Source organism: Peromyscus eremicus, chromosome 5 (assembly GCF_949786415.1).
Source record: "Peromyscus eremicus chromosome 5, PerEre_H2_v1, whole genome shotgun sequence".
Lineage (NCBI taxonomy): Eukaryota > Metazoa > Chordata > Mammalia > Rodentia > Cricetidae > Peromyscus > Peromyscus eremicus.
In genome coordinates this window covers 94,201,538-94,226,675 of record NC_081420.1, presented here as the reverse complement: position 1 = coordinate 94,226,675, position 25,138 = coordinate 94,201,538, and the positions used below count along the sequence as shown (strand labels likewise).

The 25,138-nt window shown below is 41.3% G+C and overlaps 1 protein-coding gene across 2 annotated transcripts in view; it reads right to left on the bottom strand.

Moving 5' to 3' along the window:
• The window catches only part of Adamts18 (ADAM metallopeptidase with thrombospondin type 1 motif 18), a 144,760-nt gene that overhangs the window by 59,979 nt on the left and 59,643 nt on the right, over window positions 1–25,138 (bottom strand). The window contains exons 4-10 of one of the 2 annotated variants that reach the window (XM_059262544.1): window positions 20,470–20,752; window positions 18,179–18,372; window positions 17,874–17,957; window positions 16,087–16,246; window positions 14,194–14,299; window positions 9,952–10,089; window positions 7,151–7,304 (exon numbers count right to left, since the gene is read on the bottom strand). In XM_059262544.1, coding sequence (XP_059118527.1) covers window positions 7,151–7,304; window positions 9,952–10,089; window positions 14,194–14,299; window positions 16,087–16,246; window positions 17,874–17,957; window positions 18,179–18,372; window positions 20,470–20,752 — 1,119 coding nt within the window. Of the gene's footprint in view, window positions 1–7,150; window positions 7,305–9,951; window positions 10,090–14,193; window positions 14,300–16,086; window positions 16,247–17,873; window positions 17,958–18,178; window positions 18,373–20,465; window positions 20,753–25,138 lie in introns of those variants that run through there. The other variant, XM_059262547.1, reaches the window with a different exon arrangement.

Sequence of the window (25,138 nt, the reverse complement as noted above, 5' to 3'; positions counted from 1 at the left end):
GTTTTCCTATATCAATTAACAATCAAGAAAATACCCCATAGACATTCCCACAAGCCAATCAGATCTAGATAATTCCTTATTGAGACTCCCTTCCCCAGATGATTCTAGATTGTGTCAAGTTGAGAGTTAAAACTAACCACACATCTGCTTACAGCTGCTCTATCCATACTGGTGAAGCACTCTGAAAGCACCCCCTGGTTGCTCCAAACACAAGCCTTTGCACATCTTGTTCTATCTATATCCCCAAAGACCTGAATATCTAACAGTGGCTCATTTTTTTTATTGCCTTCAAGTCTGCCTAAAGTTCCCTTTGAGAACTCGTGTGTGTGTGTGTGTGTGTGTGTGTGTGTGTGTGTGTGTGTATGCATGTATGTGAGTTTGTGTTGGTATATGTATGTCAGGGCTTCACACATGCTAGACAAATGCTCTTAGCAACATCCCAGCACTATTAATTCAAATTTAATCAGCTACTTTGCAATCAACCTTCAACTTATTTATCCCAAAGTCATTTCACCAATAATCTGTTTAAAATATTCTCCATGTATCATCCTCCTTCCTAACACAGTGTCACTGCTACAAGGGCAGGGTACCAGGCACACTTTAATAAATATTTTTTACAAGTCAATATATGAATTAAAATGACTGACTTTATAATTAGATAACATCCTCACTAGTAGTAAGTAGTCTGCAATTCTTAAGAGGAGTCTTCAACTAAAAATGTGCCACACACTAATCCTAGCACTCAGAAGGCAGAGGCAGGTAGAGCTCTGTGAGTTTGAGGTCAGCCTGGTCTACCTAGTTTTAGGACTCCCTAGTCCATATAGTGAGACTCTATCTCAAAAAATGCATGAGACTCTGACAAAATAGTCTAAAAAACATAATGAAAAGGGGCATTGCTGGGATACACTTCAAGGGAAGAGCTCTTATCATGCATGAAGAGGCTCTAGATTCAATCCAGTATTGAAAAGAAAAGAGAAGAAAAGAAAGAAACAACACAAGTCCTACTTCCACCACTAAGAGTTTTTCCTCATTACCATTATTTGATTGACTCCACGATTGTTCTCTTCAATGTGCAATGAGAAAAATGAGACTCAGGAAATGTCGGATGAATACTCAAGTGCTCTCAGCAGTAAATCTCTCCTAGGCTAGAGCTGAAACACCTCGTGTTTAATCTCACTGCCCAAGCTTTTAAGTGGAAGCAGTAATTAAAAAGCAACAACCACCAGACCATGTCATTGGCATCACTTTAAGAATCAGGTTTGCTGAGGTGTAATTTGCAATAATATGCACACATTGTAAGCATATGGTTCTCAAAGCTCTGACAAAATATATACACCATTGTAGACACCACCACAATCAAAACAGAACGTTAGTGTCACCCTCTGAATTACCCATCTTGGAGGCAACCATTCTGATATCTGCCACCTTTCATGCTTTTCCTTACATTTTGGACAGTGGGGTTGTATCAAATGGACTTACGGCATTTTTCAACATGTAGTTTTTAGTTCTCCATATTTTCACGTATAGTTAGTTTTTAATGAAATAAATACATTGGGTTTTTTTTTGTCTCATCATTGTCTAAAGATCATTCTGAAGGTTGCCTCCAGTCTTTAACTCTTGTCAACCAAGCTTTAGCTAATAACACAACCGAATAAGTCATTTTTGTCTTAATTATCTCTATGATTTCTGTCCGACAGAACACTTGGAGAGGATTTACTGGATTCAAGGGTAAAAAATATGTGTATAAAGATATATAGCCATTTCTACATAAATCAATTGTTATCTTTCCTCTGTGTTCAAAGAGTTCATTCAAAAATACACAATCAAGAATTCAATCCATGTTGACTCAGAAGCCTGGGCCTTACTGTTTTCTTTTTTATTAGTGCTCTAAATGTGATTTTAGATTATTTAACTCCTATTTCCTTACTGTTGGGTTAAAAGGAAACAATTAATAAGGCCATGTATTCTTCACCAGTAGCTTAATGGGACACTGGAGTCAGACAAAGAGAGACCCAGAAAAAAACAAAATTACATATAAAGAAGAAATGGGATATGGCTGAATCTGTGGCCCAAGTGTTCCGCTAACACAGTCTCTACAGTGTTAAACTAACTGTACCTCCCCTTTTGCAGATAGAGAGGAAAGCCACAGTCTCTATTGGAGGCAAGGTATCTTTAGAAGATTGTAAGAGAAATGTGGGTCCTTAAGTCAAACAGCACAAAGACAGGCCATGCTGGGAATGTAATGTGGTCTGCACACCCAGATGGCATCTCTTTTTGCATGTACATGTGTGTCTGATATGCATAAGTGTGTATGCATGGAGGGGTTTGTGTGTGCATATGCATTTAGAGGCCAAAGGTCAATGTTGGGCATCTTCCTCAATCCACTTATTAGTTGAGACAAGGTCCACTGGTTCTGCCAGCTTACCCAAAGATCCCCTGTCCTGCCTTCTGAGCTGTGGGATTACAAGCTAGCTGCCATGCTCAACAACCTGGATTTTAAATGGGTGCTGAGGATCCAGCTCTGGTTCTCAAACTTTATCCACTGAGCCATCTCTCCAGCCTGAGGTACTCTATCACATAAATCACCCATGATTCCCCAAGGGAAGGATGAGAGAGAGGAGGAGAGCAAAATCTACTTTACGAAAATGGGAATGCCTAAAACAGTGAACAGCAGCCATTGTTACGAGGCCAATAATTAACTACAAAGGATCTACTGTTAAGTCAGACAAATAGTTAAGTAGATTTTGCACGAACTGGGCCAAGAAATATGCATAGATGGTTACAATGTGGAATCACAAGTTCTTTTTTTTTTTCATTTTTCTTTAGTAAGAAATTTTCTAATCACTAGTCCTTAATGATACATAAGATGGAACCCAGAGGAAGGACTGTTTAAATGTCCTTGGGGGGAAAGAGAGGTAACTCTCGGGCTACATCTTTAACAGTACAGAATGATTACATGTTTGTCATACAGAAGGCTATGCAGTATTCTAGAATGGGAAATCCATAGACAAGGGCTTGTACACGCAAGAAAGTAAATATTAAATAGAATATTTGAAGCTGTATAAGGGCATGCTATAACTGGGATGTAGACTTTTGGGGAAAGGTATTAGAAATTGAAAGATGATGTGATATATTACAGAGAAGCTTCTAGAAGCTTTCTATTTATTCTCTCTTCTTTAAGCCCAATGCCAAATTCTTAGAGGAAAATACATCCATATCCTAACGCCTTCTGGGAGAAATGCTCTCTGAAATGATGGGCACTAAAACATTCACTAGTATTCAAATATCTTCCCCCAAATTTCTATTTGGCTTCAAATTCTCTCAATGGGCCAATCAACATGGATGCCTGAGCCCCAGCTATGTGACGGTAATGGGGGATACTGAGCTGAAATCAACTCTGAGGTATCTATCCCCTTTGTCCTACTCATGTTAAATACAGGAAAGGTATCAGCATACAAACATCAATTGGCTCCTGTGCCATGCTTCAGATCTCCCAACAAACACCATCAAATTAAGTTGGTTAGGCAGGAACTATTTATTTTTAAGGGTATAGTCATTGAATGAATGTTTTTCTCATCAGTTGCTAGCGAGGTAACTCTCTTTTAGGTCTATCTAAATGGCATGGAACCCTAAGTCAGATTACTAACACATTTTCACGAACACTGCTCTGCCCTGGGTGTGGTTTGAACCTCCAGCACCCATATGTTGGGAACTTAGTCTTCAGTGTGTCAATGTCGGGCAGCAGCATCGTTATCAAATGGGGTCTAGTGGGAAGATTCTAGGTGAGTGAAGGAGTGCCCTTGACAGGGGTTACTGTGCTACTCTTTTCTTCTGATTGAAACACTCTCTCCTGGAGGGAGGCTCTTAGGAGTCAGGAACTACAGGAAACTCATACTTTTCTGGGAGATCCATAGGCCCTTTTCCAAGGTTACACAAGCAATAACCAATTGAGATTCTTCAACTGTCCAAGCTGCCTCCAAGGTGCTCAGAGAGCTCTAGGGATGGGATGCAGCTTTCTCAAGTGAACCCTCACACTAGGTGGGCAGTTGTGTGATACCCCTGTTTCTGAATCATTCATGTGCCTGCAAGGAAACCTAAGAAACTCATTGGTTCACTAAGCTGGACTTGAGTGGCATGGTCTCCTTGATCCGTTGTTAGTGTCCTATCTGAGGGAGGGGGGCAGAGAAATGTGTTTATGTCTCCCCAGGAAATTTCATACAACAAGGATTAAGGTATTTCTCCTGTCAACTCTGGTTAGTTCTCATCTGAGTAGGGACAGGATAAAACCACCCTGGGGGCATGGCTCCACTATCTCTCTTTCCGGCTTAACACTTGCAGTGAGATTATTTTCGTTCATGTATGCTCTAGCCATGGACATCATCCACACTGTGACACAGTTAGGAAAACCCTCACTAGAGCTAGTCAACATCAGTGCAACATCCATGAACCACCCCCTAAACTGTTGCCTAAAGCAACCTCTTTTTTCCATATGCAGCTTTGCTTCAGAACTTTCGTTAGAGCCCTCAGACTGACCATACAAATACTGTGGGAAGGAACAGAGAACAGTGTTATTTGCTATGCAAGTGAAATTTGAGGCTGGGAGAAGAAGGAGAGTGGGCAGAAGTAAAAAAAAAAATCATCTCAAACACCTCTGCCTCTGTGAAGAAGTCCAGTTCTGGTGGCAGTGATGCTGAACGTGTAAGGAAGAGGTCAAGAGGAACTCTCATGTGTAGAAGGATGCTACTGGACCCAGAGAACAATCCTCACAAATTAGCCAGGGAAGAACTAATACCTTCTCCTTATGGGTGTGGACACTTAGGTCAAGGGAGGCCCAATCATTTGTTCAAGAATCTAGGCAAAGTTGGAATAAGACTCTAACCAGGTCTGCCTAACTCCTAAAGGCACAGAGTGTGCATGTGTGCATGCAAGTGTATGTTGGTATATGAGTGTATGTTCTTCCAGAGGCCAGAGAGGCTGTCAGATTCTGTGGAGCTAGAGTTACAGGAAGTTATAAGGAGCCCAGTGCAGGTTCGGGAATTGAACTTGTGTCCTCTGGAAAAGCAGGACACACTCTTAACCCCTGAGCCATCACTCCAGCCCTGCATGCATGCTTTTAACTACCATGTAAGCCTGCCTTTCTAGGAGGAATGACAAGGAGAGAAGTTAATGAAAATTGAAAGGAAAAAGGCAGAAAAAGAAAATAATGACAGCACACTAAAGGCCTAAAAGATAAATAAAAAAATTAAAAATAGGATTTCATTGTTTAGAAAATATTTTTTTACTTTGATATGGCCATGATTTAGATTGTAAACAATATTAGAAAAATACCAAAAGCTAGTTCAAAGGAAAAACAAGCCCACACTCAGGAGCCATCAATCAATCTCACCTTCTCCATCCATTGGCATCTTAAACCATCTCTCTGTTAGCCCAGACTCCCTAGCTCCCTCCCAGACACCCAGACATCCCTGAGCTGTTCATCATTTCAGTTCTTTTCATTTAGAATTTTCAATTCCCTTCACTATGCTTTCCAGGGTCAACTAAGGCTGAGATACCATCTTTTAAAAATATGATGTGGCACCAGAAAATGATTACAGCAGGTTACTGACGCCCTGCTCACTGCCTGACACAGACCAGGCATGATCCCTGTGGAATGGGACTCATTCAGGAACTCCTTTGTATTTCTAAAGGAAACCATACTTATTATGAGCTCTGTGCTTACAATGTGCACATATTCAATGACTGATCTCAGAATAAAGTGAGCAAAGGGCATGCTTAGGAGATTCTCCTCAGTGAACAGGTTATTCCACCTAATGCTGTGGTTTAACAGGCAAATTTGCTCATTTTAAAAAACCTATAATGCATAATATAATGCCCATGTGTCACGAAGGATATGCCCAAAGGATGTAGCTGTGGATTAGCTGTTTAGTAGTAATGCTTTTAAATTACATTAACTTCCATAGCTCCATATTGAGCCAGTGACTGGATAGATATTATTTCTCCAGAAGGGACTTCTATTTTGTAGGTGAGCTGACTTACTAAAAAGCAGTATGTGCTTAAAACTACAGAGATACCACACAAGTCACAACAGTGGCTGTTGGACTGTCAGATTAAGGGAAACTGGTATCCGACAAAGGGGAGGCGGAGGCTTAACTTCCATGTGGGTGATTTGCTTTGTTTAGATTTCATCATTTAAGAGTTCTCTGGCTTTGGGCAAGCTGGATACCTTCTCTGGGATGTAGGTGAAGGGGGGCAATAACTTTTACTTCAAAGTGTTTTTGAAGATGGAGGTCAAATACAATAAATCTTTCAGTGGAATGTCTCATGTAGGACAGAGGGTCATGCAGAAACTGCTGGGAATGATGGTGGCGGTAGTCAGGACGGAAGCGTTGCTGCCGATGTGTGTTGCTGCTGGTGGTGATGGAGAAGGAGCAATTGGGGGAGGAGGGGGAAGAGATGGAAGTAGTGAGGGAAAGGACTCATTTCCCATGAGTCCAAGTACCCAAGACTTCAACATTTTTCACTGGACGCTGGGAATAAACTAACTTTAAAAGTATGGGACATTTTATTTGTGTTGGGACTGCAATGTTGTCAGGAATGCATTTTTTCGACAGAGCACAAGGCCTCTCTTATTTCTACACACTGAGATGTTGTATTTTCTTGCTTCCAGGAGTCAATGCAAAAAGCATGCTAGGAATATTAAAGAGCCTGTCAACTTTCTGGTATCAAGGAGAGTGTCTGCTGTAACAGTTTTCTTACACGATGAAAGGCACGTGGTGTTAATTAATGTAATGGTGATTTTAAGCACATCACTTTAAAAGCACATGAAGACAACGAATCCATGATTAGCCCGAATGATCATTCTCAGCTTTGCTTCAAGGAATAAAGCCCGCATGTAAAGAAGGGGGGAATTTTCTTCCAAGGACGCAGACAACTGGTATTTAAACCAGGCATGCACAGTCTATGGGGGATAAGCCTGGATAATTCATTGACAGGAAAATTACCACTTAATTATCATGCCAAACAAATGACATTTTAGAGATAACCCAGATGCTAACCTTTGGCCTCAGCAAACCAAATGTTTATCCTTTTGGTAGGTACACAGGCACATGGCACATCCTTAATGCAAGTTAGAAATCATGAGGAAACATACCTTCATAACCCCAAGGCTGCACAGCTTGGCTTTGGCTCCAAATTGCCACTTACACTGTGTGTCGGCATCATAAATCTGTCCTGGGAGTTTGTCCGGATATTTATACTGTCCTGTTTGCTTGGGCTCATCCACCAGACAGCCAGCCTGTGGTGTACTACATTGATAACACATCCTTATTAACAGCCCTGTTCATCTGTGACCTTTCCATTTAAAACTGTACCTCTGTGAGTGCAGTCATGCAAAGAAACATAGAATGTGCTTAGAGAAACAGGCATGTGTTTAGAGTTAAAAAGTACATTTTATTGCAAAGACTGAGTCCCTGGTCTAAAAGGCTGTAATGCATACAGTCATAAAGGGTTTTATGGGGAGCTGGAAGTTCTGGCCATCTAACCAATGTGCATTAGAATTGGGTAGAAGACAGGAAGTGTAAATATAAGTAAAATCTCTCTTCTACCGTCTCATTCAACAACATTGGACATTTTTACTGAGAGCCTACTGTGGGGCAGGCATCAGCTTGAGACACTAACGCACAAAATGGCTCATGTACAGAGGATATCTGTCCTCATGGGGTTTAAATGATACCGTGCTTCTTAAAGATAGGATCAAGAAGAAATAAAGATGTACTTTGTCTCAAATAAACTTTATAAACAAAGTTATATCCAAAGAATCATGAGGTTCTAGGTGTACTGTTTCAGGCCTAGAAGAACCCTAGCACTTAGGAAGTAGAAGCAAGAGCCTCAGGAGTTCCCAGTCATCTTTTACTACATGAGATGTTCAAGGCCAGCCTAGGCACACACAGGAGGCCTTGTGTAAAAATAAAAACACCCCATAAAATGAACTTTAGAATCAGGGGCATAAGGCATAAAAGCTTCCCTGAGGGGTGCCTGAGTGAGATGTGTTGAGAACATGGTACGGGTATTTGTTAAAAAAATCACCTTATCCCCATTTACTTATATAATCAAGTGCTGCCATTAAGAGGTTAATTAGTATGTGATATTAAATGCAACTTTGGAGTCAGACATGGAGGTACTATCAACCATGCATCCATAATGACTTATATAACTCTCATAAACCTCTTTAATGATGATGACTCCCATAAGGATTGTTATTTGGCTCAAATAAGAAGATGTAATGTACTTACCACAGCAGAGAAGGTAATGCCAATTCTTCTATAGCTACCATTACCACCCAAAGCCCTGAACTATAGCAACTTCATGATGGAAATTCAATCCACATGGAGGTCTCAATTTATAGTATTTATTGATTACTTCCTTACAAGAAGTAGAAAGGGCAATGCCAATCCCCAAACAATGAATCTAAAATTAATATGAAAATATATGGGGGCATGGCTTATGATAAATTAGCAAACATCTATTAGGTTTTTTACTATGTTTTAGGCATCAGTCAGCTACACATGCGCACATTTAATCTTTCTTGTTGACGTATCTTGATAATCCCGTGAATATTTCCAACTAATATACTGTAGCATAGGCATGAACATATCCAGAACATCAATTTGTAATGAAATTTCACTAATATCTGGTCAAAGGGAGCAATCAGAACCCAAGTGTCCATGTGAGCAACATGGACTAAAGTGATATAGATACATGCATGCCATTAAGCATTGAGTTCTTTTTTAAAGACTTACTATTATTTTTCACTTAAGTGTGTGTGTCTCTGTGTGCAGGTACTTGTACAGGTCAGAAAAAGATGTCAGGTCCCTAGAGCTGGAGCAACGGGTATTTGTGAGCCATCCAACATGGGTGCCAAGAACCAAACTCAGGTCCTCAGTAGGAGTAGCAGTCACTCTTAATTGCTGAGCCATGTCTCCAGCCCCGGGTTCTTTTTTAAAATATAAATCAAATACTGGGCTCTCCTAAGTCCTAAAAACTGGTGGATTAGATTAAAGTAAGTAGTCATAGTAAAAAGGCTATACATCCAGGAGTCTTAGAAGTTAAAAAAAAAAGGGGATAAGTTGTGAATTTTAGATCTCGGGGTCAGAATGGATCTAAGTGTGAATCCTATGCCTGCAACTTTGCAGCTATCATACTTTAAAGAACACAGCTACCCCTCAGAGACTCAATTTCAATTCTAGACTGCAGATAGAAATAGGATTGCTGAGAGGACAGGATACACATATTTAATTTTTAATACATTTAAAATTTATTTGTGTGTGCCTGTGTGTATGCATGTACATGCGTGCAAGCACTCGGAGGTCACAATGTGAGTGTGCAGGTCAGAGGACAACTTGCAGAATCCGTGGTCTCTTGGGGGTCCCCAGGCTGGAGTTCAAGTAGTCATGCTTGATAGCAGGTGCCTTTACCTACTGGGCTATCTTACCAGCCCAGGAAGGCAACATGTGGAGGGGATCTAGCACAGTAAGAGGTCTTCAGTAGATTTTCAACAACCATAACATTATCATTATCAATGTCATCATAATAGGAATTTTTAGTCTTTCTCTTTATTGAGATACCGAAAGACATGCCCATGAATTATTTGATGTTTGGTTCATTTGATTTTTTGGTACTAGAGGTTAAACCTGGTGCTTCATGTATGCTAGGCAAGCGCTCTACTGATGAGCGGTATCTGTAGGCTTCCTTTTTACTTTTTATTTTTCAGGCTGGCCCTGAACTTACTCTGTAGTCCAGGTAGACCATTACCTTTCAATCATTCTATCTCAGCCTCCCAAATAGTCGCAATGACTAATCCATCCCACCAGGTCTGCCTTGAACATCTGTTTTCACACCTACTGAACACTGTGATGGGAGCTGGGTACAACCCCTGGGATTTTATCCATTTACCTGAGGAATTTCTTGAGATACTGTCGGCTGCAGGAAGACCATGAAAACACCCCATTGTTTCCAGTCAGTGTGGGTGACATGATGTTGCCTTCCGCCTTCCTACAGGGGTTGCCTTCACCATCATGAACCATGCCAAAGCTGAAACAGAAAGGAAAACCGCCTTCTGAGAACTCATCTTCCAGGTTACCACCAGAAAAATGTGAAAAATGCACGGAGACTCAGCAGAGCCAGGTGGGAGAAAGAATCAGTGACAAGAATGAGTTACTATAAACTACTGCAAATTTTCTGCACAAAAACTTGAAGAATGCTAAAGACATTGTTATTAGTTACAAAATCAAAGAACAGTGTATGTGCTCTATACGAAAAGGTTAGGAAATCTTGATCAAGATTTCTTTGGTTATGTCAGTAAGGTGGCTCAGGAGCTGAAAACAGTTGGGGCCAAATTTGTCTGCTTGAGTTCAATCCCTAGAATGTACATGATGGAAGGAAGGAACTGACTGCTAGAAAACACACACACACATACACACACACACACACACGATAATAAACAAACAAACAAACAAATAATAAATGTTTAAAAGATTTCTTAACTAACTTAAATCTTAGTTAGCCAACTTTAAAAAATTCCAAATAGCTGATTTCTTTTCCTGTCACTAATCCTGAAGCTATGGCACAGAAGTTGAGAATGAGGAGGAGGTAGGGACAGACTGAAGGTAATTATAAGCCCTACATTGATATTTATTTATAAAGCTAACACTATATAAATCTTCCTTCCAGTGATGACCAGACAATTAGATAAACTCATTAATTCAGTTGATAATTGAATACCCTCATAAAAATAAAGATCTTTACAAGGGAATGATGAAAACTCTGTTCAGAATACATGGAAGGAAAACACGACTTCACAATTTCTGGACACCGTTCTTTCTATGACATTAGAACAATTCCTCCGCAGAAGGAAGATAAGCAGTGATGATCTCTTTTAAACGCATTGTGTGACGGGCTGGAAAGATAGCTAAGTGTTTAGGAACGCTTGCTGCTCGTGCAGAGGACTCAAGTGTGTTTCTCCACACTCCTGTCACGAGGGGGCTCACAACAGCCTGTAACCTTCTTGCCCTCTTTCCAATTCCCTGACGATCATGTACACTCTTTCTAGATGATCTGCCATCTCTTAGCATGCAGTGCAAACATGCCATCTCATGTGGTCGCAGAAACAGGTACGGTACGCTTCTGTGATAATCTTTGGAAAAGATTCGGGAAACAAAGCACATTTCGCAACTTTTCTTACAGAAGAGGCAAGGCAGAAAGAGATGTTTATATGAATTTATCATGAATTTAAATTGTTCCTAATCTGATTATTTAAAGAAATAAAATCTGCCTCTTAAGAATACATTTGTGTAAGCAGGTATGGTTTCTATGGGGGAAGTATCATATTATATAGCTATCTTTTGAAGGTAGGCTCTAACAAATGGGGTTGTTATGTCCATAGATAGGTTGTTGCTGTGAGCTGTGCCTACAATCCAGCCATTTCTTTTCTATCATTCTTTCCAGCTTATCAAGCAAGTGGAGGGTGGCTGTATACCTGATGGTTATCAGTGAACTTGTTGGAATTTACAGGTGACTGCTAACAAAAGCAAAATTATCAATCTTAAGACATTTGGCAAAAGCACTTTTGTATTCTCAGCTTGGCCAAATTCAGCTCTTTCTGCCTAAGCAGGGAGCTGAGGGAGTTTGGTTGGGAGGCATTCTTTTAAATACGCTAAAGCCCCTTGAACAAAAAGCAAGAGTTCCAGAAGAGCCAGTGAGTTACAGAGAGATTAAAGCTATTGTTCAAGGAGGGAGAGAGGCTTAATTAGAGCCTCCTTAGAAATTTTTTAGAGCAAAAGAAAACTCAATTTGAACTCAATTTTGAATTTCAAATTTTTACATTTTCAAAAGTACTTTTATTTAATAGCCTTTAGGAAGATATTTTTTTCCCCTGCACATTTCAAAAGTCCTCCCCAAATCTCAGCAGCCATCTGCTTCAGCAGCTTCATGTCAAAAGGACCACATACCAAGGTCTCATCTTGAGAATGCATTTCACATCTCTTCATTGTGTGTGTTCATATGGGCACACACACATTTGTATGCACATACGTGTGAAACCCAGAAGTTCATCTCTGTTACGGCTCCTCAGGTGCTAGTCACCTTTGGTTTTTGAGGTGGAGTCTCTCAGTGGCCTACAACTCAAGAACTGGCCTCGGCTGGGCAGTCACCGAGCCTCAGCGATCTTCTCGCTTCTGCCTACCTCGGCCCTGGTATTACCAGCATGCACTCCCACACCTAGGGGATTGAACTCAGATCTTCAAGCTTGCACAGCAAAAGCCTTACTAAGCTATCTCACCAATCCCAACGTTCATTCTTCTCTTACCTGATACCTCTCTCCCACCCTATCTAAAGACTATGACTTGTTTTCCTAAACCAAGATGTTGGATTTCGGTTTCAGATAACTTTTACTCATAAGCAAGAATGATTAAAGTTTTCATAGCCTGTAGTTTGAAAACTGAATTCAGTATATCACTGCCCTAGGCAGGTGGATTTACATGTTACCACAATCAGTTTGTTTTGTATAAAGAATGAGCTGTTCTGGATGGTGGGTAGCATAGGCCTATAATCCCACTACTTGGGAGGTTAAGGCAGGAAGGTCACAAGTTCAAGGCCAGCCAGGGAAATGTACTGAGAGATTGTTGCCACATAATAAAAGTTAAAAATGAGGGGAAGGATATGATTTAGTGGCAGTGAATGTACTCACTACACAAAGGGTAAAAGCAGAATGAGCTTAAAGTATCTTAACCAAAGCAAAACCCAAATAAAAATCAACACCCAGAAGTCAAGAGAACCAGGGAAGTAATGGGCAGTCCATGTGCAAACCTGAAACCTTAAAAGATGTAATATATAACATGAAAAGACAGACATCAATGACTGGTGCTTACTGAGCTGGTGTGTGTGTGTGTGTGTGTGTGTGTGTGTGTGTGTGTGTGTGTGTATGCACATATGAAGGAAGTCAGAAGACAACCTCCAGTATCACTGTTTTTAGGCACTGTTCACATTTTTTAAATTTGTTTTATTTTATTTTTTTCTTTGAGGCAATGTCTATCACTGTCCTAGAATTTGCTAAGGAGGCTAGGATGTCTAGTCAGTGACTGTCAAGGAGATGCTGGTTAGGGTTAAGGTTAGGGTTAGCATTAGGGTTAGGAAAATGTCTCCATATTGCTGGGTATGGTAGTTTGAATGAGAAATGCCCCCATGGGCTCATATATTTGAATGTTTGGTGCCCAGCTTGTGAAACTATTTGGGAAGGATTAAGAGGTGTGGCCTTTTGGAGGAGGTTTGTCCCTGGGCTTTGAAATTTCAAAAGGCCACAATCCAGTCTTGTTCTCCCTCTGAGTTTAGCTTGCTTATCAGAATCTAAGCTCTCAGCTACTGCTCCTGGGCCATGTCTGCCTGCTGCCATGCTCCCTACCATAGTGATCATGGACTAAGCCTCTGTAAGCAAGCCCCCAACTAAATGCTTTCCTTTATAAGTTGCGTTGGCTGTGGCGTCTTCACAGCAACAGAACAGTGACTAAGACACTTGGATTACAAGCATGCCCCATCATACTTGGCTTTTAATTTGTGTGCGTTATTTGGATCAAACACATGTCCTTTTGCTTGTGTGGCAAAAAGTTTAGCAACTGAGCCATCTCCTCATCCCCAAGCCATTTTGGAGTCCACAATTTGAAGCTTTATACAAAATGAATTCTATGTGTTTGATTAGATCAATAATAATCATTAGAGGAAGAAATGTGGTAGTTTGAATGTATTTGGCCCCCATAATCCAATAGGGAGTGGCACTATAAAGAGGTGTGGCTTTGCAGGAGTGGGTATAGCCTTGTTAGAGGAAGTGTGTCACTGTGAGGGCGGGTTTTGAGTTTTCTTATGCTCAGGATATCACCCAGTGAGTCAGTTGACTTTCAGTTGCCTTTGAGTCAAGATGTAAGCACTCAGCTCCAGCCCTACATCTGCCTGCATGCCACCATGCTCCCTGCCATGATAGACTGAACCTCTGAACTGTAAGCAAGCCACCACAATGAAATGTTTCCTTTATAAAAGTTGCTGTGGTCATGGTGTCTCTACACAACAATAGAAACCTAACTAAGACAAAAGGCCAAAGAGTTACTTAGCCAGTTTCCATAGAAAGTAGTGAATTGAGAAGCCACTCACTTGTGCCCTGACTCATGAGCAATGGTAAAGGCAAGGCCAAGTCCTGTGTCTTCATTGATGGTACAGCTTCGGTACTTACTGCACATTCCACTGATTGGGGCAAATCCTATTAAAAGATCAATTTTAAATATTAACAGTAATTTGGTATATACATATACAGTTTAATGGATTAACACATTTAAGTTTTTTGCAGAAGAATATTGAATGTTTTTATTGTCACAGAAATTTATATGACTTGACTTAGCTTACTATTAGAGTCAGAGAAATTAATATACTGACAGTTACACCAATGTATAATGTTAAACTTAAGAGTGGCATTACAGTCTAAGTGTGGAATATACTTTCCACTTCTTTCCTGATCTTTCTCTGAAGCAAAAAACATAAGCATGCCCAGGTAACATGTACAGATCAAATTCACTTTCTCACATTCACAATGTGACAAGTGTCCCATTCTCCAAAGTTACCTCCCTGTAAGAACAGTTACACAATCATTCCCATCATTTCTTGGTTCTATGTTGATCAACCTTATAGCAGAAGAATTTCTTCTTCCCAAGTTGGAGATCTAACAACCATTAGAACAAGGGTTGGTAGCCATATAGAGTTAAATACATACATGTGAACTGGCTGCACCCACCTCCATGTCAAGCCATGAGATCATCCAGGAAGTCTAATATGCAGGCACACATATGTCATGATAACATCATTACTTAACTAATGTTTTAGTTATGCCACATGACAGAGGTAAGGGAGCAAGCATGTAGGCTAGGTGATAAGAGTTCACAGAGATGCTAGATAAGGGAGGGGTACTTGGTTATTGTGTGGCTGTCAGTGAAGCTGACTTGATCTTTAGGTGTCTATTTCCAGCCTTGCTCTCAGTCTTACCTATTTAAGATCTGGACATGTCAGGTCTATGTTTTCTGATATATGGTGTTTTCTCAATACCCTAAATTGCACTGTATATGTAATATTTGCCTATGTGTGTGTATAAGTTTTAAATTAGGTATATGAGACTCAGGAAGGTGAATCATTTGCTTTAGGCAGCATAGTCCTGGACTTGGATATTCACAAGGCATATGTGAGTGTTTAAGCCTGTACAACATGATTCTTAAAGAGAGTGACCTATGGAGCAGATCAAGGATTGATTCCTGGTGGCATGTTTGCTGTTCTCAAGCCTTTGTTTATACTTTTGTCTGCGGTTGTCTCCTTAGTATAACTTCATTAGACAGAGCTTCACTCATTGGTTTATGCATGTCTGTGACTGGTTTCCCACTAACACAGCAGATGTTAGTAGTTCCCACTCTGCAGAGCATAGTATATTTACTACAGGACCCTCTACAGCAAAAGTTGGCAGACATTGACCCAAATAACCCAATTCATCCAAAACCAAAGGTCCAATTCCTGCTATAAGCAATTGAATCAGCTTGGAAATAGAGCAAGCATGTAAAAGATACTGTTCTTGTGCTGAATGTCATGTGCAAAAATGGGAGAACAGAGTCCTTCCAAGTCAAAGAGCTTGCTAAAGAAGACACTGATAACCAATGACACAGTGAAGTACGATGCCATTCAACAGTTTTTCTTCAGCTTCGCAGTTACATGGTCATGGTGCTAATAGAATACCCTAAACTGTGTTTAATCAAATGACCACTCTTACTTCATTGGTCATCAATTGGGGCAATAAAGAAAAATCACCAGTTGATAGATATACAGACTCTCCATACCACAACGAATTCAATAAATCAGGACATATTCAACATGGTACAAGGAAGCATTCCACAATTTAAAGACTTAAATATATCCAGGTGCCACATGATGACCTCAGGCAACAGTTGTGTGTTTATGTAACAGTAGTCTCATGGAGAAAATAGTGTCTAGTAATGTCACAGCATACCATACCTAATGTGTCACATGGTTCATTCTTCCAGGAACAAATGTCAAATCCCGTAAGGAGGATAGCGTGGTCATGCCTCTTGCCATTCTTTCCCACAAGCGCAGACTGCCACTGGCAGAAGCTATTTAGAGACTGGTCTGCATGGTGGTTGATCAGCAATCCTCCCTATGAGAAAGGTGCAGAGATTAGAGAGTGATGATTTTGCCAGAGTGAAGAAGGTTGAATCATTGTGGCTGTGACAGCAAATGCAGAAGCACCATCTTTCTAGGGGAAATTATCGGTAGAGGAGCAAAGAGCTACCAAAAAAAAAAAAATCTGGTTTAGGTTAATATAAATTTTAAAGTAAACTTGAATTTTCAGTATGCACTTTCTACCTAACTACATTTTTAGAATCAAAAGCATTTTTGATCTTGATAAATTTATTCATATGGAAGTTCAATAATTTCTTCAATAAAGCATAACAAAGATAGCATCCATAGTTTACTTCTCTATGAAGTTTGGTACTTAAGAGGCTACAAGTAATCAATAACACAATGTGAGTTTACTGAATGGAGAACCATTTACTAGAGATTAGGCCTGGAGAGATGGCTCAGATGTTAGGAGCTCTGGCTGCTTTTCCAGAGGATCCATGTTCAATTCCTATCATGACATGAGTCACAACTGTCTATAACCCCAATTCTGCAGGATCCAACACACTTTCCTGGCCTCTGTGGGTACCAGTACACTCATGCCATGATGCAGATATATACATGCAAGCAAAATACCCACACATTAAATAAAAGAAGAAGAAAGGCAGAAACTATTCTTAAAATAACCATTTATCAAAATGGTTTGTTTAGGCTAAACCAATGACTTAGGTCAAGCCAAATGTTTAGATGATAATTCTATCAGTTAATCAGGGTGCTGCTGGCTTCAGTATCCTTGAGCAGTGTGTGACTAGCACACCAGCCCAAGTGTTTCCCAAACAACACACACCCTATCTTTCTAAAATTCCAGGGTAACTTCACACAGCACAAACCTTTGTAACTCTACACACCTGGGTAATTAGATCCATTTTCCTTTCCCTGTCTCTGGCCCTCTTTTTCACATTCTTTATTGGGGTTAGAGTTGAAGAGGAAAAGCCCCAGGGGCTTTGAAAAATTGTCTGTCTGATTGGTGAGATCACAGAGGAAAACAGAGCTCACAGATGAGAACCCTGCAGAGCAGGGAGTACTGTGCAACTGAGCACATCATGATATGTTCTGTTTTTGCACTTTCCCCAATTCCTCTGTCATGCACCTCACCGTAATCAACTCAAGGCAGCTGAAGGCCCTTTGTTTATTCTTTGTCATTTCTAAATTGGTGCTTGGGAGACCATAGACTTACTACAAGAATTTGATGATGGATTCCTTCTGGTAAATTCTCAAAATATACTTATGTGTCCACTTTAGTATTAGTTAGTGTATTTGACTATGAAGTCCATCTAACCCTAAAAAGCTATGACCAAATTCACCTTTATCATAAGGACTACATATTTATACCGAGTATTTACATTTTGTATATTGACAATGTTATATATGTATTTAATATTTACATATAACTGTTGATACATCTATGAATATATTATCTAGATTGGTATATAAAGGATTGTTTTGTGGTAACTTAGCTCAGTGACCCTTATTAGAATGCACTTGCCCTGAGGAGATGGTTAGCAGACTTTCAAATATGAGATTCATGCATTGGCATACAGTAGGTATTCAATAAATACATCCTCCACCGCAGAACAAATGAATAAATGAAGTTTGCCACTTACAGGTTCTTGCTCCAAAAGGATTAGGCTCACAACCACGATATTTATATCACTTCCAATGGTCCCATCTTTGAACAAGCTAGAAACCTGTTGGGACAATTAAAGCCACATAGCATCTTTTAAAGACACAATCCTGCATGGAAAGAATCAATCAGACAAATTGATAAGGGTGTTGGCTTCAATTTTATCAGATACGTACATGGATCTACAAGAATGATTTTCTTAACATTCAAATTTTTCAATTAAAAAAATTGTGGTTCAGTGTGTGCCATTCCACCTACACAAGGGTTCTTGATGATGCTCCTTACCATATTCATGACTGTGAGAATGTACGTGGTAACATCACCTTTGCCGTGTTTTTCCACCATCTTTGCATCTGCCACCACGAGGGTTTCTACATTGAGACCCTTTTGTGACTTTCCAGCTGATCTTCTGGGCCGCCCTGTGCCCCCATATTCATCAAAGCGTAGATAGGTGTCCTCTGCAGGAGGCTTGGGGGCATCTGCAGTAGACAGAAGAACATTTGGAAAGAAGATCATCAGAAGAAATCGGGGTGATGTAGGCCGAAAGAGCCAAGACAATGGGGAGGTGACTCTGGGCATCTCTGTTGCCACACGCCCTGGGGCTTTGCACCTGAGATTCGTTCAACAGATGCTTAGATGCATGGATGGGTGAGCTGATGGACAGGTGGACAGATGGGTAGATCCAGAAATGTTAAAAATGCTCAGAGGTAAGTTAAAGAAAACAAGCTACAATTCTAGTTAGCAGACAAGCGGGTCAACAAATGTCAGTGATGGAAAGAGAAAAAAAAAATTCACTTTGGGAATACATTGACTCTGTAATGCCAACAGCCAAGGTAGATGGCAGAAACACTATCTTCTATCCAACCCTGACAGCTCCGATTTGTGTGAGGAACCCTCACCTGTCTGTGCTGAGCAGTGTGGGACCTGGTTGCCGTCTGTGGCTACCAAGTTAGTGGAATGTGGCTGGTGAACATGGAGATCAGGTATTTTATCAAATAAAAAAAGGTAATATATTTAACTTGGCCCCTGGAAAATACAAACATCTTTGAAACAATGAAGTATCTAAAATCTACCTTTTCAGCATTGACTCTTATGAGATCTACACACAGATTAAACATTTCCAATGGAAATTTGTTTATTAGAATTGACACTGAGTCACAAGAGTAAATTAAGTACATTTCCAGAATACAATAGGAAAGAGAAAATTCAATTCTTCCCTAGAAGTTTGCTACATTGTTTGTAATTTGATATGACAATATTTTGTATGTGCTGAGTTAGATAAGAATGCTACTGAAAGTAATTTGTTTTTAAACTTTTATGATTTTGGAGTTTTGTTAACAGATGTATGAGTGAGTATGTGGTGTGTTTGTGTGGTGTGTGTGTGTGTGTGTGTGTGTGTGTGTGTGTGTGTGTGTGCATGTGTACACATGCATGTGGAGGTCGGAGGTTGACAATGGATGTCTTCCTCCACCAATCTCTATCTTTGAGGCAGGGTCTCTCAGCTGCACCCAGAGCTCGTCAATTCAGCCAGTCTAGTTGCAGTTTGTCCAGTAGATCCCGTTTCCACCTTCCTAATGTGCAAAGATTACAGGGTGTTAGTGGGGGAGGGGAACCTGGCATTCACATGGGTGCTGGGGATCTGAACTCTGCCTCTCATGCCTGTGCAGCAAGTGCCTCATTACACTGAGCCATCTCTTCAGCTCTTACTTTTGATTTTGTTTTTAATGGCAGAATCTCATGTAGCCCAGAGTAGACTTAAATCTCCGTATAGCCAAGGATGGCTTCGAACTCCTGATTCTCTTGCCTTCAGCTCCCGAGTGCTGGACTTACAAGTATACATCACTGTTTGCCTTGAACTAGTTTTGAACATAGTTGTTAGGAAATGCAAACTTACATTTGGTTCTTATCTACTGGGCATTGCTGGTCTAGAAAAGAGCAAAAGAGACTGGAAATACAGCTTGGCTGGTTCAGAGCTTTACTGCCTTATAGGTAAGGCCCTGAGCTTGACCCCAGAACTGGGGGAGGGGGAAAATAGAATGGTTTTTGTCAAAAAAGGAGCTCATTACACATGTCAAGCTAGCTTTGACCTCATAATTCTCCTGCTTCAGCCTTCCAAGTGCTGGTATTATAGGTATCTACCACTGGCTCATAGGGCATGCCTAAGAGTTCCCCTGCTCTCTGTCAGCTCCCCTTCAGGAGCTGACATTCCTGGGAGGTTTCCTGAGAAGTCTCTGTGTCTCTAGAAGGAATGCTCAGCCAAGGCATTTATCTCTGATTTTTATTTCTCACTATAGAAAGCTGGGTACTCTCCCTAAGACCACAGAAACTAAGATAACCTTTGGTTAAAACTGGGAGATGCTAAAAAAGCCAAAAAGGGCCCGCGTCTGCATCTTTCCTAGTTGAACCTAGGAGAGCCGTTCCTTCAGCATGAGATTTCACCAGTTCTTCCATAAGGCAGCATCTGAGAACAAATTCAGTGTAGCCTCACTGACCTGCCACGTTAGTGAACCCAGCGGCCCCCAGGACTACCCATCGAGGACCTCTTCAGAACAGACAAGGAAAGTCTCCTTACATACATTTCTTGCGTCGTCCACAGAAATGCTGCCTTTGCCACCTTCGATGGCGGTACTCTGTCTCTTGGCTCTGGGAGGCAGGGGGAGTGTGACTTGGGGAGTGACCAGGATAAATTCCGTGGGAGCCAGGGTAGTCTTGGTACCGCTGGACCCTCTTCTCTGCTGTCCTTTTGTACAGGACGTGAGGATGGTGGCCTGCAGGCGAGCTGTAGTTGTGTTCCTGGGCCAGCAGCTGAGGTAGCGGTGAGATGAGGAACTCATTGTCTCTTGTCCTTATCAGACCTGACTAAAAAAGCCAAACACAAGAGCACACTCATGACTCCATGCATTGTCTTTTTCTGGGTTGATTCTTGGCATCTTTGCATGGATTACTTCCTGCGAAGGGGCACTGTGCAAAATGCTTGATATCTGTTTGCCTTTTTAAAATTACACACACACACACACACACACACACACACACACACACACACGTGTGTGTGTGTGTGTGTGTGTGATGTGTGCATTCCTCTATGTGGAGGTCAGAGGACAATTTATAGTAGGCCATTCTTTCCTTCTGTCACATCATTAGACTTGGTGTCAAGCACCTGTGCCTGCTGAACCACCTTACTGGCCCTGTTGTGTCATTTTTATCTGTGTCATCACATGCTGCTGTTATAACTCCAGTTTTACAAAGGGGGCAATAAAAGACTAAGTGGGCTGGCACTCTATTTCCTAAATCAACATTAACCATAGGTATCCCATCAACTCTATTTTTAAATGTTAGTAGAGAGATCAAACCCAGGGCCCTACACATGCTAAATACATCATGGACCCCTAGGCTATCTGGCTAGGCTGCCAATATTTTATGTTTTAATTAATATATTTGGGTACATGCTTGTGCATGTATGTATTTGTGGATGTATTTGTGTGTGTTTATATGTGTATGCTCCATGTATGCATCTGAAAGCCAATGAGAAGGAGGATGTTGGGCATCCTGCTCTATTACTCTGCCTTATTCCTTTGAGATAGGGTCTCTTACTGAACCTGGAGCAAGGCTTGCAGCCAGTAAGCCCCAGCAATCCTCCTGTCTGTACCTCCACAGTGCTGAGATTGCAGGTACATAAAGCCTTATCCAGATTTGTATATGGGTGCTGGGCTTTGAACTTAGGTCCTCACGCTTCTAGAGCAAGCACTCTTACCCACTGAGCCATCTCCCCAGGCCCGAGACTGACAATGTTACTAAGTGTTTCTGAAGGACTGAGCTAAGGGGTGTCCTGCTTAAATGGCTTCGACTGATAGACCCTGATGAAACCTAGATGGAGTGGTGAATAGAAAAACAGTTCATGGCTTGTGTAGTAAGAACAAGGCCTCCCATACTGATGTTGTAAGTGCTAAAGTCGTGGAAGGACTTGCGAGGATGGCTGAGGAAGGAGCATGCAATGGCCTCTAAGTGGAGGTCTAGTGACTCCAATGAGTTGTATTATTATAAAGAGATGCATTTGTGAAATGAAGAAAGGACACCCACTGATAAGCCCACAGTCACAATTACATCTTCCAAGCTCATGACATAATCCATGACGTACTGCTGTACCAAACATGTAGCCATGACTTGCCCTCGGCTTGCAGCACAAGGTTCACAGCCAGGGTACCCAGGCCTCCTGTGAGAACTGTGGGAAATGAACTAGCAGCTTCAGTTTTGCTCTTGAGCTTCTGAGTAGAGACAAGTCTTAGGGTCTCTCCCCAGGTCATTTGAATCTGGATTTGTATTTCTTATTAAGACCACCAGATGATTCGAATGCACTGCATCCTGAATGATGAGGTCTGAGAAACAGGCCTGTGGTAGTGAAGGAACGAACAGAGGACAGACTTAGAGACATAGGTACAGAAAAGTTCTGATGGACAATTACCAACAACCCAGAACCTCAGAGCTTTATTAAGTACAGCAAAGACAGAGGGGTTAGCTAGTCTCAGTAGAGGGTCTACAGGAGAGCAGTCTCAAGCTGCAGTCATCTTTGAGGAGGAAGGTTTAGTTGCTAATTTTTGCACACACTGCTCAGTCATTTGTAAACACTCATACTGACACACACACACAGTCAACACTTGTACTTAGACCAGAGAAAGGCTTTGGCAACTCCAAGTCTGACCTGTACAGGGATCCCTTTGCCATTCCTACCGGTCTGAGGTACTGAGTCCTTGATGTGGCCTTGTCCATGTCAACAATACATTTACTCAGGACTTCATCTACTATGAACACATCCTGGGTTCTGAATACACATGCCCACTAGAGTTTAGGAAGCACTGATTGAGGCCTTCAGATGTGCTGCTCATTAGCACCAGCAGGAATCTCAGACACATGCACATTATGTCACTGGTACCTCTGTCTTTTTTTTTTTTTTTAACCATCAGGTGATTAATGGAATGTACAAACAAGTTATGAACCCATGCTTGAGGCCTTCCCTTTATGTGCAATGAGGGAGATTTTGACCTGCCTTGACCACCTTACAATGAGAGGCAGAACAAGCATGGCAGAAGTCCTTTGAATCCTTTTAGGCTTCAGCAATTCAGATGCTGATAACGATGACTCACTGAACCAACACATGCTCATTGAGCATCTGCCATGTGCCATACAATAGGCAGGACACGCCATACAACAGTGCAGGGGGATTTCAAAGCATGTGGTTAGCTGTCTGGGTATGTGGCTGTGTTGGATCAAAGGCAGCTTACACAGGAATACGAAGTCAGCACCTCTCCCAGGCTCTAGGGTGCATTGGGGCAGAGTGGATGACGGGTATCAGAGTTTAACCCTATGTTAGAGTCCAGCTTTGCTTCCCTAAAAGAAGCCCCAGAATATATTATTTGGTCTTGTTTTTTTCTGCCCCGTCAAAAGTCTGCTGATTTCTGAGAAAGTGTCTTATGGGTATTGACATATTTAGATCATGAAAGCCAAAAAGAAAAAAAAATGGCTTCATTCACCAGGCACATTGGGCACCTAAGTCCTGATCCTTTCTAGGCACTGGCATGTACGAAAGGAACACACAGTAAATAGAAAGGACATTACATTCGTGCCCTTATGGAGATTGTGAGAGAAGAGGATCGATCATATTAAAAAGTGATATTGGGCTGGGGAGATAACTTAGTCATTAAAGCGGTGGCCATGTAAGCACAAAGACCTGAGTTTGAGCCCCAGAATTCTCCCCCGCAATCAGTAGGCATGGCAGCACACCCCTGGAATCCCGGTGCTGGAGAAGCAGAGACAGGAGGATCGCTGGGATTCATTGGCCAGCCTGCCTAGTGAGTTCCAGGCCAGTGACATACCCTGTCTCAAGAAGCAAGATGATGACTCCTGAGGAAGGCCACCTGAGGTTGTCCTCTGCCCTCACATGCATGTACATATACGTGTGTGTACATATGTGTCCACTCACACAGGAACACACAAATGCACACAAACTGAAAAAAGCAAAATCCCACCATCCCAGACATGCAGAGCCCTCTCCTCCAAACCATACTGGCCCCTCTTCTAAATGACACACAGACAAAAGGCACTTTTTACAGCCCTCCCCAGACAGAGGCATTAGCTGAAGGAAAAAAAAAAATGCCTCAAAAGCCCTCCAGCTTTCTCTACTTCCTCACTTGGTTCAACTAATATCCTTTAAGTCACTTAAGTGCCCTGACTGGACGGACTGGTTTGCAAGTTTTCTCTTTTTTCCCCACACCACAAAGACTCTAGGCTGCTCAAAGGCAGAGGGGATGTTTCTGTGTTGAGACATCAATAAAATAGTCATTCTGAGGCAGGGCAGAAAGATATGGATAATTCAGTGGATGTGGTGAGGGAAAGCAGTCCCTCTCCCTGAAGTCTGCTTAAAACTTCTTGCTTGTTGAGAAGTAACCATCACCAGCACAGATGACATCATTTGCCATGAAGCAATGTTGTTTTTATGGAGAGATGTTGTAAATAAGGGAGTTAAAATAGCAAGGATTCATGCTGAAGGCTTCTATCCTCCCCTGGCTTCAATTTTCCAGGAGCCTCACAAACCCCATTTACACTAAAAGAAATGCATGATGCCCCTTAAGGGCTATGGTTTTATCTTATCAGATTTAATCCCATCAAAGGCACCCCTGGAGCCAATCTCTAATCTCAGTTATCAAGAAAGAGGGGGATTCTTAGCAATCCTTTGATAAGTAACTTAAAAGACACCCACAGTGAGTTTGTGGGTGCTACTCAGACACTCAAGTGGGACTCACCCTTAAAATGCCCACCCACACATGAGTGGGTTTTACTTTTTCCCTGATTACTTCTCTTTATATCAATCCCCATGCTTAACTCTATGTTAAAATATTCTCCTAATAAATCTCAGCTGTGTTTTCTATTGGTTCATCTTGAAATTCTTTTCTATGGCTAAGTCAAGACTCTAGCTTCTCTCGAGTGGACATCTCTGCAAAGATCCTTTCAGCTACTACAGGAGGCAGCATGGAGCTGTGTCTTCAGCTGATGCCCACTTCAGATGACGGGCTTATATTGCAGCAAACACATCAGACCTACACACTTCAGCTCAGTGCAAAGGACAAGTGTCTAAAATAATTCTCTATAACAAAACAAGAATTACACGGTGCTAGATAATTAAGAGAATATTCTTTCTCTGGAATATGATGAAAAGCAATGTAATCTAACCAAAGAAACAAACTATAGTTTAAG